This window comes from Arachis hypogaea, chromosome 10 (assembly GCF_003086295.3).
Source record: "Arachis hypogaea cultivar Tifrunner chromosome 10, arahy.Tifrunner.gnm2.J5K5, whole genome shotgun sequence".
In the NCBI taxonomy this organism is placed as follows: Eukaryota; Viridiplantae; Streptophyta; class Magnoliopsida; order Fabales; family Fabaceae; genus Arachis; species Arachis hypogaea.
Genome location: NC_092045.1, coordinates 20,210,619 through 20,224,826, shown reverse-complemented (window position 1 = coordinate 20,224,826; position 14,208 = coordinate 20,210,619). Strand labels below are relative to the sequence as shown.

At 30.6% G+C, this 14,208-nt stretch overlaps 1 protein-coding gene across 1 annotated transcript; it reads right to left on the bottom strand.

Moving 5' to 3' along the window:
• Positions 1-11,206: 11,206 nt before the first annotated feature.
• On the bottom strand, positions 11,207-12,239 carry LOC112715344 (LOB domain-containing protein 12). The gene is made up of 2 exons (XM_025767100.2): positions 11,971-12,239; positions 11,207-11,620 (listed from the first exon to the last, which is right to left on the bottom strand). Exons 1-2 carry the CDS (start codon positions 12,127-12,129, stop codon positions 11,240-11,242), a joined length of 540 nt encoding a protein of 179 aa, XP_025622885.1. The 5' UTR covers positions 12,130-12,239; the 3' UTR covers positions 11,207-11,239.
• Between the last annotated feature and the right edge of the window lie 1,969 nt (positions 12,240-14,208).

Here is a 14,208-nt window from a genome sequence, read left to right as displayed (position 1 = left end):
AGCATAGTTTAGTGTGGCTGAATAGGTGATTTTCTTGTTGTGTAATTTTACTGACTTGCATACCAATATATTACAAAAACTTAGAATGTATGAAATCAAGCGGGTGAAGAAATCATTTCACAAGATCCTAATTTCTATGGAGTTAAATTCTGTGAAGTATGCTTCATTTGTGATAGCATGTAATAAAGATCTGCAAATTTCGTTTTATTGTCAGAGAAATTTTTTGAAAGTGAAAACCACTTTGATGGGACTCCTATTGCAGAAGCAATACGCATCATGCCCTGTTCCTGATAGCACCATATTGGGAGCTCCGAAACCCGAACCCATACAAGCGTAGACACTAATCAGGCCCACTATCCACTTTCCTCACACGGATGGGTCCAGCTCCTATCGCGCCAGGGTCGGGTCATGGGTCCAGTTCGGACAGAGCACTTCCCGTGTTGGGGAGACATCGATCTCCTCAACCCAACACACCCTAGTTCCTCGCGGCTCCTCTCTCCGGAAACGACCAAGGCTAGCATCCCTACAGAGCTCGCCAGTTGAGAAGAGTGGAGGCACAGCGGTGGAAGCATCGTCATCTCCTCTTGCAGCCGTGAAGAAGAGTGTTACCGTGTCGGTTCCATTAGAGAAGGAAGGCGCGTTACTGGTTGTTGTTGTGTCGGTAGGCGAGAATAAGGAGATATTCCATGGAGATCAAGCAAAGATGAAGGTCACGAGAGTCACTCCCGCTGGGCAAGCCTCGGTTTGAGGTTGGTGAAGCACTTTGATTTCTTTGTTTTATATTTTTATATTTCATATTATGGATAGTTTAAATATAATAGCTTGGAATATAAGTGGTTCATCTAATAAGTTAGCCTGAAAAAAAAAAATTGTAAAGAGCTAGTTAAGAAATTTAAACCTGTAATTTTTTTGTGGTTGAAACTCATTATCCTTTTCAACACTTGAAACTGTTCTGGGAAAGACTTGGTTATCACTCTATTGGTATAGTGGAGGCGTCAGGATATAAGGGGGGTATATGGTTCCTTTCTGTAATGCAGGGTGCTCACTGCAAATGGGTTGATGCTTTCGATCAGTGTGTTACAGTTGAGGTTCAGGTAAATAATGTGATTTGGAGGTGCTGTGGTATCTATGGTAGTCCTTATTTTAATACCAGAGTTCTGCTATGGGATTATCTTGTTACTCAATCTTTGTCTTTCTGTGGGCCATGGATTGTTCTTGGTGATTTTAATGAAGTACTATTCTCTCACAAATCTAAAGGTTGCCTCTTCTCGAGTCGCCATGCAGATCGACTTGGTGCCTCTCTAAGGGGTAGTGATCTGTTTGACTTGAAGACTATTGGAAGATGATTTTCTTGGTACAGAAGGGTTAAAAATGGTGTTGAGGTGGCGAAAAAACTTGACTGGGTCTGTATCAACAATGGATTTTTATCTCTCTTCCCAGAAGCTTACACAAAAATTTTAAATAGGTTTCACTTTGATCATTGTCCTATCCTAATGCGCTATACAGGTCGTTTCCAACCGAAAAAGAATAGACATTTTCAGTTTATTGCAGCTTGGACAACTCATCTGGGGTACAGAGATATTGTGAACCAGTCATGCAGGCTAGCTACAGAGAGATGCATGGCAAGCTTTCAAAAGTGCAGCAGAACTCTTTAGAGTTTAATTCTAAAGTGTTCGACAACATTTTTGTTAGGAAATGCGAATTGTAGAGACATATTAATTTCCTTCGGAAGTGACTAGAAGTAATGAAAGATTTGTTTATGTGGCAAAAAGAACAACAGCTGATTGAGGAATTTAATAACAAGCTTGTGCAAGAGGAACTTCTATGGTTTTAGAAATCTAGAAAGAAGTGGGTAAAATTCGGAGATAAAAATACCAAGTTCTTTCATGTCTAGACTCTTGTGGGGAGAAAGCATAATAAGATTCATAGTCTCTTTCTTCAAGATGGGGTGTGGGAAACGGATCCGGAGGTCCTTAGAAGGGAAGCTGAATCCTTTTATAAACGCCTATTCTGTCAGTTGAAGGATGTAGATTTAGGTTGTCTTGGTGATGTGCCGCTACTTTCCCTTAATGATGAAGCTTGTTGTATCCTCACAGCGCCAGTCACTCTGGAAGAAGTTAAGTTGGTTGTTTTCAATATGCAATCTTTTAAGGCACCAGTCCCTGATGGGTTTCAGGTTTTTTTCTTTAAAAAATACTGGGAGATTGTTGGTTTTGATGTTTGGACTATGGTTCGTCATGCGTTTTCTGGTTTGGATATGGATCCAAGGATGATGGAAACTCTTGTGGTTCTTATTCTAAAGGTAGAAAACCCGATTTCCATGAAGGATTTCTGACTTATTAGTCTCTTTAATGTGGTTTACAAAGTTATAATGAAAGTTCTGGTCAATAGACTTTGTTCCCATCTCAAAGAGATTGTTGGGCCCCTTCAAAGAGGGTTTATCCCGGGGAGAGAAACCCCAAACAGCATCATTGTAGTACAAAAGGTTCTTCATTTCAAGAAGAAGACAAAGTCAAAGAAAGGCACCCTGGCCTTTAAGATTGATCTGGAGAAAGTGTACGATAGAGTGGATTGAGGGTTTCTGAAACAAACCCTTTAAAAATTACCCACATTTACCCAAATTTCAAAAGTGCTGTTCATTTTTGTGTTAACCCTCACCACATAATCCCTAATTCAAAATTTTCTCCATTCCCCCTTTTTGCACCGACGATAACCCTACCCCCAAAAACCCTCCACGATCGCCGCTAAACATCCCACCACCGCGCCGCCGTGTGACTTGGAACCTACATCAACGCCGATCAGAACTGTAGTGCCCAGCCTCCTTCGCGCGCGTCTTCCCTTGCTGGCAGCAACTGCTTCGCACTGTCACTGTTGAACACCCAACCACTGCGTCGCTGCGTGACCTGGAGCCTCCATCAGCGCCGACCCAAACTGCAGCGCCCAACCTCCTTCGCGCCCGTCGTCCCTGGCTGGTAGCAGCTACTTTGCTCGGCCCCGGATTAGATGGTGACTATGGGTTTAGTTGATAACTAGGTGTTTATTTAATGAATTTTGATGCGTTACTTGATTGTTCTGCTTTTGTACATCAAAGTTGGATTGTGAAAATTGGACTCTATTGAACAGATTGTTGATGTTGCTGGTTTACTTGTTTTTTATATTTCAGCATTCAAAATTGTCAAATTTTGGCTTAGTTAGTACAATAATGATTCAACATGGATGATTACTTTACTACGTATTCGGATGGTTGGTTTTCATTCTAGCGATTCCTTTTTTTGTGCTAAGTACTTGATTTTTTTGCATCATTTCCTCTATGGATTGTGAGTTTGTTGAACACTTGAGCACATATTTAGTTGCGCCCAGATTACTGATTGTCGTGACTAAAAATTTTATGCTTGATGACTAAGGGTTTAACAAAAAGGTGCTTTGTTTCACATGCTAATCAAATAATGGTTTTTACGCCTCCATAAAATATGTGTTTTACGCTATTTGTATCAAACTTTTGGCAATTTGTATCAATTTGTTTCAATTATGTGTTTTACGCCTTGATAAACCCCGTTTTGACGGTTTATCTTGTATTGATTTTAAGAGATTTTATCACCTTTTACCCACATTTATTCAATAAAATAGCATGGTTTTGTGATTGTCTCCTTATTTGTGCTTAGATGTGAAAACATGCTTTTAGACCCTTAATTTGATGATTTTTATTCACCTTTGATTCCACTAGATGCCTTGATGTGTTTGTTAGTGATTTCAGATTGAAAAGGCTAGGATTGGATCAAAGGAGTAAAGGGAAAAGCGTGCAAAGTGGAGAAATTATGAAAAGTCAAAGAAGTTGAACCCGCGCACCTGACGCTTGCGCGCACCTTGCGAATCACCCCATGAACGCGTACGCGTGTTGTGCGCATACGCGTCGGTGTTGGTTTATGATTTTTTGATAAAAACGTGGCCAACGAATTCTCAAGGGTTGTGGGGCCCAATCCCAACCAACTTTGGCGCCAGAAATGCTATTTAAAGCCAACGATTGAAGAGCAAAGGGGGATTATCTCACATTAGTTCATTAGGATTAGTTTAGAAGTAGTTTCTAGAGAGAGAAGCTCTCTCTTCTCTCTAGAATTAGGATTAGGATTAGGTTTAGTTCTTAGATCTAGATTTTAATCTTTGCTTTCATCTTCTTCTACTTCTATCTTCTCAATTCCTTGTAGTTACATTCATTCTTCTTCCATTCTTTTGTTGTAATCTCTTTTATGTTGTTCTTGTATTTTTTTGTAGATCTACTTTTGTTCCTTCTACTCTCTTTCAATTCAATAAAGGTAATTCATATAAATGTGTTTCTTTTAATTGTTATTGTTAATTCCTTTCAATAATTGTCGTTAGATTTCATTCTTGTTGTCAATTTGCTTTGCTTTTCTTTTGTACCTTCCAAGTGTTTGATGAAACGCTTGGTTGGATTTTAGTATAGATTTTGTTCCTCTTGGCTTTGGTAGAGTAACTAGTGACTCTTGAGTTATCTAATTCCTTTGTTGATTGACAATTAGAAGTTGCTAATTGATTTGAATGCCTCTAAAGCTAGTATCTCCTTTAGGAATTGATTAGGACTTAAGGAATCAAATTAATTCATCCACTTGACTTTCCTCCATAGTTAGAGGTTAATTAAGTGGGAGCAATGGACAATTTGTTGTCACAATTGAGGAGGATAACTAGGATAGAACTTCTAATACTCATATCTTGCCAAGAGCTTTGTTAGTTGTTAGTTTATTTCCTTTGCCATTTATATTTCTCGTCTAAAATCTTAAAAACCCTAAAATAACTCACAACCAATAACAAGACACTTTATTACAATTCCTAGGGAGAACGACCCGAGGTTTGAATACTTCGGTTTATAAATTTTAGGGGTTTGTTTTAGTGACAAACAACTTTTTGTATGAAAGGATTATTGCTTGATTTAGAAACTATACTTCGACGAGAATTTATTTGAGAAATTCTAAACCGTCAAAAATCCAATCATCATGCCTCCATCAGTTCATCCTCCACCACATATTTTAAGAAATTGCAGGTTTTTGAAAGTTGCATCAATGAACATAGAGGAAATAATATTTCAACTTGCAATCCATGTTGAAAAACACACTTATGCATTTCTATGATTTTCATATATGAAGATGCAATGTGGCGTTGAATGAGATCTTTCAATAGTATTAACTCTTAGATTGTGTTACTGTTTTGGGCTATTATAGTGTTCTCAAGTATAGGAACAAAAGATACATGAATTTATTCTATCAAGAAGTACAAAAGAATCTCATTACATTTTCAAATACAATCATATTTAATAACGGCAGAAGCACAGACATCCACTTAGATTCATTTATTATCTTGAACAATTTACAAAACTTTTGTCACAAAGCTGCACTTTTAGCTCAATACTCCTATGACAAACACTCAACAAAGAATCTCCATTGTCATTCATTCCCATTTTAGATATAGATTACTCAATTTTTATCTTACAACATCAAGTTTACATGTCACAACCAGGTATGTTAAAAAGAAACATATTGTTGCATAATAAGTGCATAAAGAAAAGAAAAAAGCAAATCAACCATAGTCTAAAATCTAAATCAGTTCAACATACATACATTTTAAAAATACAGTTCAACATACATACTTCTATTGGAATCCAAGAGCCAAAAACTAAGAGGAACAACACTATTACCATACTGCCATGCCTTGTAAACAAGTGCACCTCCATTTTTGAGAGAACCTATTATCAAACCAGCATCAAAACAAAGTACATGTCATGTGCCAACCAGTTTCTCGAGCAGCACAAAGAGAAACATCAACACATGACAAGAATCATCACAACCAAAATAAGGCAAACACAAGGATATATTTGCAATGTAACTTCAGTAAGAAACTTTTTTGAGAGGCATAAGCTTCTTAACAATATACAAATTCTCCATATTATGATATCAAGACTCATCAAATCAAGAGATGTAACAAAAAGCAGCTATACTAGATAATACTACATATTAACACAACATGATTTGGCAAAATACCTAATTGTACTTGAAAAAATTACATAGCCAAACTATATTTTTTGGTTGTCCATAATCATTGATCTAACATTCTGCTAGAATTAATTAAGAAGCAAATTAAAGAAATGAGTCCTAGTAAGAAAATCTCTCAAATATTCCTAAATGAGTATACATTCACATAGACAAAAAGGGTTTAAATAAAAAACTTTTGCTGCAATTCAATACCAAAATTAGATATCAAGTAAGCAGTCTAGCTATGAAAATAAAAATCACGTATAACCAATATATATGTGTATATGCAAATCAAAATCAACAACTCCATAGTTCACATATCATTGATTAACTTTATAGAAAACACAGAATATATCTAATAAATCAAACAAATCAAAGGCATGAATTAGCAATAGAAGAAAAACCAAAAGAAGCTTGAGCCCTGATTGTTCTAGGCTTAGCAGAAGAGCCAAAAATTCCTACTACAAAATCTCTTCTTGCAGGGACGGACCCACGCATAAGGAAGAGGGGGCATTTGCCCCATAAAGATTTTTCAAAAAACTAATACTTACACTTATATATATATATATATATATATATATATATATATATATATATATATATATATATATATATATATATATATAACTTATTATATTATGTTTATTTTAAAATAAAATATAAATATTTTTTATTTTATATTCAAAAAATATTTTATTAAATTTGATTTAGTATAAAAAATAAATAAATAAATTCAAAAAATAGTGATAATTAATTTTATTATATTAGTTAATTAATTGATAATTAAATTAAAATTTAGTTTTTTAATTAAATACAACTTAAATTATTAGTGATTTTTTTAAAAATTATTTATGATAAAAAAACATATTATTTATATGTTAATATACTGTAATTATTTTAGTTAAAAATTTATTTATACTCTATTATAATAAGTAGATTTGACAATTAATGAGATAATAAAAAGTAAAATAATTGTTTAAAAAAATATATAAAAAATAATATTTAGTCATGTTAAAATTAAAAAAAAAAGTCGTTATAAATGATTTTTTCGTTATTTTAAATATTATATTGTATGTATGAAATTATATTTTATTATTTTAAATATTATAATAAGTGATTGTATATATATTTTTAATTCTTATTAATATGTATAGATAGTTCTCATTTAAAATTTTAAATATGTCTTAACCAATTTAGATTGGTCAAGTGATAGCTTAGTTGTCTGCTTAAGTAAGTATTGGGAGTTCAAATTTCATCTCGTATGTGTAGCACGCAACTCATTGCTAGTCAATTACAAACTGTTAAATGGAACCCAAAATCATGATGAATTAGTCCTTAATTTGTTCGGCATCGTGGAAGGCCCAAAAAAAATCTATACCTAAATTTTATTATATTTTTGTCCCCACTACTAAATTTTTCTAGGTCCGTCACTGCCTTCTTGCAGTGCTGAGCTCAGTTTCCATGGTGTTCGATTTCCAAAATTAAAGAACATCTGAACCTTAGGTGTCACACAAACATACTCTATAGATTAGAACAATAGCTTTATACTGACCTTTTATAGTCCAAGAAGGAAATAAAGAAGACGCCAGAGGGTAAAACGTCGCCGGCTGGAGGAGGGGCTTTTCCGACTAGCAGGTTTAGGGCTGCGCAAACGACGCAACCTGCACGACAGTGATGCAAGGGTGTTTGTGGTGTGCACGGCAACGTCTCCCGAAGCTATGGGTGACGGGGGCTACTGCAGGTGGCGGCGCAGCACGGTGAGAGAGGATGAGACTGGGGGAGAAGCAATTCCATTCACACGAGGAAGAGGAAGGTAGTTATGCTGCGCGACGATGTTGCTTGGTCCTTCGCGGTGCGCAGGCGGCGTCTCCCGAGGCTATGCGCGATGGCGGCTGTTGCGGGTTGCAGGGCGGCACTGTTGAGAGAAGATGAGAATGTCCAAGAAGTAAATAAATAATAATTAATTAATTAGAATTCTTATTTGGGTCGAATTTAAAATTGAAAATAAATAATAATTAATTAATTTAATTATTATTTAATTTTAATTACAAAAATATCCTCATTGTACATATTACACACCATTTACATTGACTCTTCATACTTTTCCTAAAAATATTATCTTTTCTAAAAATCAACCATTCAATTAGTAATTATATATTTATATACATAATATTTTATATATTTTTTGTTAAATAATTATTAAAATAATCAAATATATTATAATAAAATACTTATATTTACAATAGACAAATAAACAAATTTATCTACAGTAATATAATAATATTATAAAAACCTAAATACATATATTTCTATATTAATTACTGATTAACGAATAATTTTTAATATACACGATAGTTATATACATATGATATATGTTATTCTGGTTATCATTATGATAGCTATAATAACTATACAACTTCTAACAATTTTAAAAAATTATTACCAAAATTAAAATTAATTTTTTTAATATTTAAAAATACTTATTAATTTTAAAAATAAAAATAAAAAATGTTACAAAAAATAACATGAAACTTTAGCAATAGTTTTTAATATACGGCCAAAATTATATAACCACTATAATAATAATTACCATATATATATATATATATATATATATATATATATATATATATATATATATATTATGGATTTGTGTGATTTTTTCCCAACTAGAAAATTTGTTAAAATATCTCTTCTCTGTTCCAAAACAAATAAATAAAAATGGATTTAGTTAGTTGAGTCCAAAAACTGTATATTGGTAGTCTTAAAATGGATTTAGTTGAATACATCATACAAAATTGGTTAAATAGATATGTTGTTTCAATGGAGCAATCCTGATTATTTGAAATCATAGCAAGCAATTTATGATAAATGGCGCTGCTTTTTAAGATCATGACAACCTTGGTAGAGGTCCACCAAGAATAAAACGCTTGTATTTATTATATATCATTGTTTTTGTCCGGATTAACATTACAAAAATATAAATTTTTTAAAATTATGTTGTTTTTGTTTTAACATTATAAATTATAGTATAAAATATTTATGAAATAAAACTATTTTTACAGAAAAAATTATAGGAAACAAAAGTTTATGTTAACTAAAAAAATAGAATCTCTGTAGATTAAAAAAAATAAATAATAAATTTTTTAGTTATTATTTTTATATAAAAGAATTTAATTTTTTATTAATAATTAATTTTAATATTTATTATCTTAAATTTAAAAAAATTTAATGTGTATATTTTATATTTAATTAGATGTTAAGTCTATTACATAAATAAAAATAATTAATTTTTATACATATTATTTAAAAATAATATTTTTTTATTTATATATAAAAATATAATTAGATATTAGTATAAAAAAATTATATTAATAGTTATAAAATTAATTAAAAATAATTTTTTTTGAAACAATTGAATCTTGATTCTAATTATTAATCACAATATTAGTATTTTTTTAAATTATATGTAATAAATATTTGAAGAAAAATAAACAAAAATATAAATTAGAAAGATATGCGATAAAAATTTAAAATTAAATAAAAAATAGGCATATAATAATAATAATATATTTTTATGTGAATAATATTATGTGATTATTTTTTAGTTATATTTTATTATAAATTTAATATATTTTTTATAATTTTATGAATTTATTTAAAGTATATTATTTTATTAATTTTATTTTTGCAAAACAAAAAGACAGAAAGAGATAGAGAACGAAAGAGAAAAGAAAAAGATAAAGAAGAAGAATGAGAGAGAGTTTTTTATTTTAGAGAAAAATATTTTATTTTAATTGTAACGAAAGAATATTTCGTGATACATTTTGGTTTGTCAAACTAGTAATATAAAATATAAATTATAAGTTATATATATAGAGTGGGTAGGGTAGAAAGAAATAGAGAAAGTGAGAGAAGTAGATAAGAGAATGGAGAAATGGAGTTTATTAATTTTGAAAAAAAAATATTTCATCTCAATTTTAATAAAAGTGTCATGTGATATATTTTGATTGTTAAATTAATAATATAATAATATAGCTATATTCTAATTTTAATTTTAATTATAATTAAAAACTGTCATATTATATATTTACTTGTTAAATTTATAATTAGTGATAATGATATATAAGAGATAAAGGAGGTTGAAAGAATAAAAAAAATTAATTTTAAAAAATTAATTTTAATTATAATAAAAAATAACATATAATATATTTTAATTATAAAATTAATAATATATATCAGATAAGGGCTTAGTTACTATACATTTGTGAAGTTCGTTCAAGATTACAAGGTAATTTAGTTTTGTATTTAATAATAACTATCAGAATGTTTGCCGTTTAAAATAATTAAAAAGAAAACACCGACGACCCTCGTTTGGATGCATTAATGTTAAAGCATCTTAATTATTGTTTAGTGGGTTAATTAGTTCTACAGAATACCCCAAATTATTTCATCACATGCTAGAGTTGACTCTGGAATTTGCATCCACTGTCCACACTTTTTATATTAACAAGTGTACAGAACTTACATTAGAAATTCTTAAATAACATTATCGTAACAAAGAAGAAATTAAAGTTCATGTTATTATCTATACTATATATCTACATCAACACATACAAACACGCATATGTATGTATATTATATACATAAACTTTTGGAGCATTACTGTTCTAACTTTCACTGCTTTTTGTTATATTTTATTATAATATATATAAGGTTAATTACACTTGATTTATTTGAAAGTAAGCATATTACACACTATAGTAATTTATTTAACCATAAGAGTATATGAATTATCCCTTAATAAGAATTAAGTCATCTAGGAGTCTAATATTATACCTATTTTTATAAAATATGACATTGACTTTTATTTGAAAAAATTAGTATAGACATGACAAATAAAAAAAAATGTTGTGTAAAATAATAGTATACAATCTCAAAGAAATTAAATATAATTCTCTTTTATACTTTTGTTTTTAATTTTAAAATGTTGTATAAAGATATACTGAGTTATATATATATATATATATATATAAAATAAAATTCAAGTACTAATGATATTTTTGGATCAAAACCGGATACACTATAACTCTGTTAATTTTTTTTTAGTCCACATTCAAGAATTTCTGTATGACAAGTTATAATAGATGAAAAGGACCAAAAAGCAATTAGCAATTAAGTTAGGAAATTTCATTACTGAATTAAGAAACCATGTCATGTCCAAAGAAAGTCTCTCTAGAGAGAGAATCATGGATTACATTGCTAGAAGAAGCTGCTGCAAAGTTAAGGTACTGATGATGGTGATGGTGATGGTGAGTGAGTTCATTATTATTATTGTTCTGTTCTTGAAACTCCATTATTTGTTGTGGATTGGGTATTGCTGCGGCTACAGAGGGTTCATGCTGCATCTGGATGCAGAGTATCTCTGCCTGCGCAACAGCAAGCTGCATTTGAAGCTCTGAGACTTGGTTCTGAAGGTATGATATGGCTCCCACGCATCCATACACCGGGTCACGAACCCTTGCGTTCGCTTCGTATACCAAGCTACTCACTGCATCTGCTCTTTGATGAATCGGAAGCTCCTAAAAATGACCAAACATTATAGTTATTTACTCTGTCATGTTATGAAATTATATTTTCGAAAGATTAAATTTATAAGAAGTTAAGAACAGATACATAAATACTTATATTTAATCTTTTTAAATTATGTCATTAAACTAGGTCTTCTAAAAATTTAAATTAATAAAAAAATTACAAAAATAGTTTTATCTCTAACAAACTTCATTCATATATATTTATATACTAAAATCAGCTTATTATATAGTGACATATAAACACATGATATTTTTCACACTTTTAATATATATTTTATGTTTTAATATGATTCATCTGTTTGTGTACTGGTAATATAAGTGTAGATAGAGATCATTACCTGTAACATTTTGCTAACGTTGCTAGCACCAAAGACCTTGTGAACAATGGCGAACTTTTGAGGGTCATCGGAAGGGAAATAAGGTGCGAAGATGCAATCCTTGGCACACCTCCGTCTAAGAAGCTTGCATGAAGCACATGGCGAGTTTCCACTTCCCATTTCTATTTTCTTATGATCAGAAAATACTAACTAAAAAAAAGACAAAAAGGTAGTGATGATTAGAAGGGACTAGTTACTAAAAGCAACATACGGAGCATGATTGACAAAATGAGAGTTAGGTGTGTGTATTTATAATGGGGCGGTTTAGCCGCTACCCCAGTAATATCCATGTCAACAAGGCTCATTTGGGTACTCAAGATTTAGTTTATTTTCTTATTAATCAATTTTTCTATTTGTTAAATTAATCGCGTGTCTTAATTATTTAGTTTATCTTTTTTTTTTTGTACTTGCGGATATTTCACTCACATAAGATAATAATTAAGGCGCATAGGGGTACCAATGGGAGGGGCACTTGTGCAATTTGGGGGCACGTTTTCAGTGTTGATTGGTTGTTTTACTTGTTAATCTTTCTTATAAATTCCGCATCACATATACTATCAAAACTAGGTAATTAATCCATTATTATTATTATTATTATTGCACAAATTCAAGAGGGTTAAGAAAGGGTTGAAGTGAAGTGTCTACATTGTTCTCGGACTCTTGAAAAATAATAGAAACCTATTCTGCTGATAGGGGCTTAGCCTTGAATTTTCATTAGTCATTACCGTGTGAGTCCAGCTATCACTAGTATCATAAAATCAGATAATTGATTTATAAACTTTTTCAAAAATAAAATAAAAACACGTCAGATTTTTTATTTTTAACGGTGAAAAATATTGTCAAATATTTAAAAATATATTTATATGTGTAGAAATGCATTATGATACTCTGTAGGTTTTGTTTATAGAAATAGGATTATTTATATATTTTTTTATTTCACTTTAAATTTTTAAAATAAATAATTTTATGATATTTTTATATATTGGTAGTATAAGTTTTTTATTAGTTATATATATAATCAAATTTTATAAATAATATATTCAAATTAAATTTACATTTATAATCAAAATATAAATAAAAATATAGCAAGAGATATTATGTGTTATAAAATGTTTGATATAGGAATAAGTACTGTTTAGTCTCTAAAGTTTAGAGTCAAAATCAAAATTATCCCTGACCTAGTTTTTTATTTAAAATCATCCCCAACATTTTATTTAATATTAAAATCGTTCTTTCTAATTTTTTTGGACAAAAATGCCCTTTCGTTTGTTACTGGTAGTTATGATAATAAAAAAAATTATGAATAAATAATGAACTAACAAAAGGTAAAGTTATGTGGCCTTTCACCGTTGTAGACTCCACCATCGTGAATCCCTTAGGGAGAGAATTCCATGACTTCCTAAATCTCAACCTCTTTTTGAAGTAAATATTCTTCGCTACTTTGCTCCCATGGTGAGAGGCCTGTTTTGCGAATTTCAGGGACAAAGGAGAACCCTGGTCATAGATTCTGGAGCTGTGTCTATTTTAAGGATTTGTTTTCTTTTTAATTGAGCTATTTGTGTGGTGGATTGAAGAGTGATAATGGTGGGTTTGTGTAGGTTCAACAAGGATGCAATTTCTTTCGTTGGGCAGACCCAAAGACAGAAGTAGAACACTCAAAAATTGCAAGAACGAGGAGAAAGATTTTGTCTCTAAAATTAAGAACGAAAGTTGCAGAATGAAAGCTGAAGGTAGTTGTTGTGTTAGGTGTTTATTGGGTGGGTTAGTTTTGTTTATTTGCTATTGCAGAATTTCTCTAAAGTAAGGCAACCATGTGTAATTCCATTGAATATTGTCTAAATAGTGTGTTGGAGTCTGGATAAAGTATGCTGTTTTGGTTTAGAGTTTATTGCTGGTTTTGTTATTTTCAGTGTGTGCTTAGAATTAGATGGATAAATGAGGTTAGGATTTATTATTTATATAGGTCCCTTATTTCAGTTAGGTTAAATTCTATTTCAGATATGTATAAATCATAATTAAGTAACAATGGTTGGTTTTTGAAATGAGATCAGAATTTTAGTTTGGCAATTAGATGGGTTCCATTAATTTATTTTATATAATTTTGTTATTATAAGTCTGCTATTGGTATTGATAAATGAATAATTCCATAAACAAACTAAGTAATATTAACATAGTAGATATTGAATAACATAGATAATA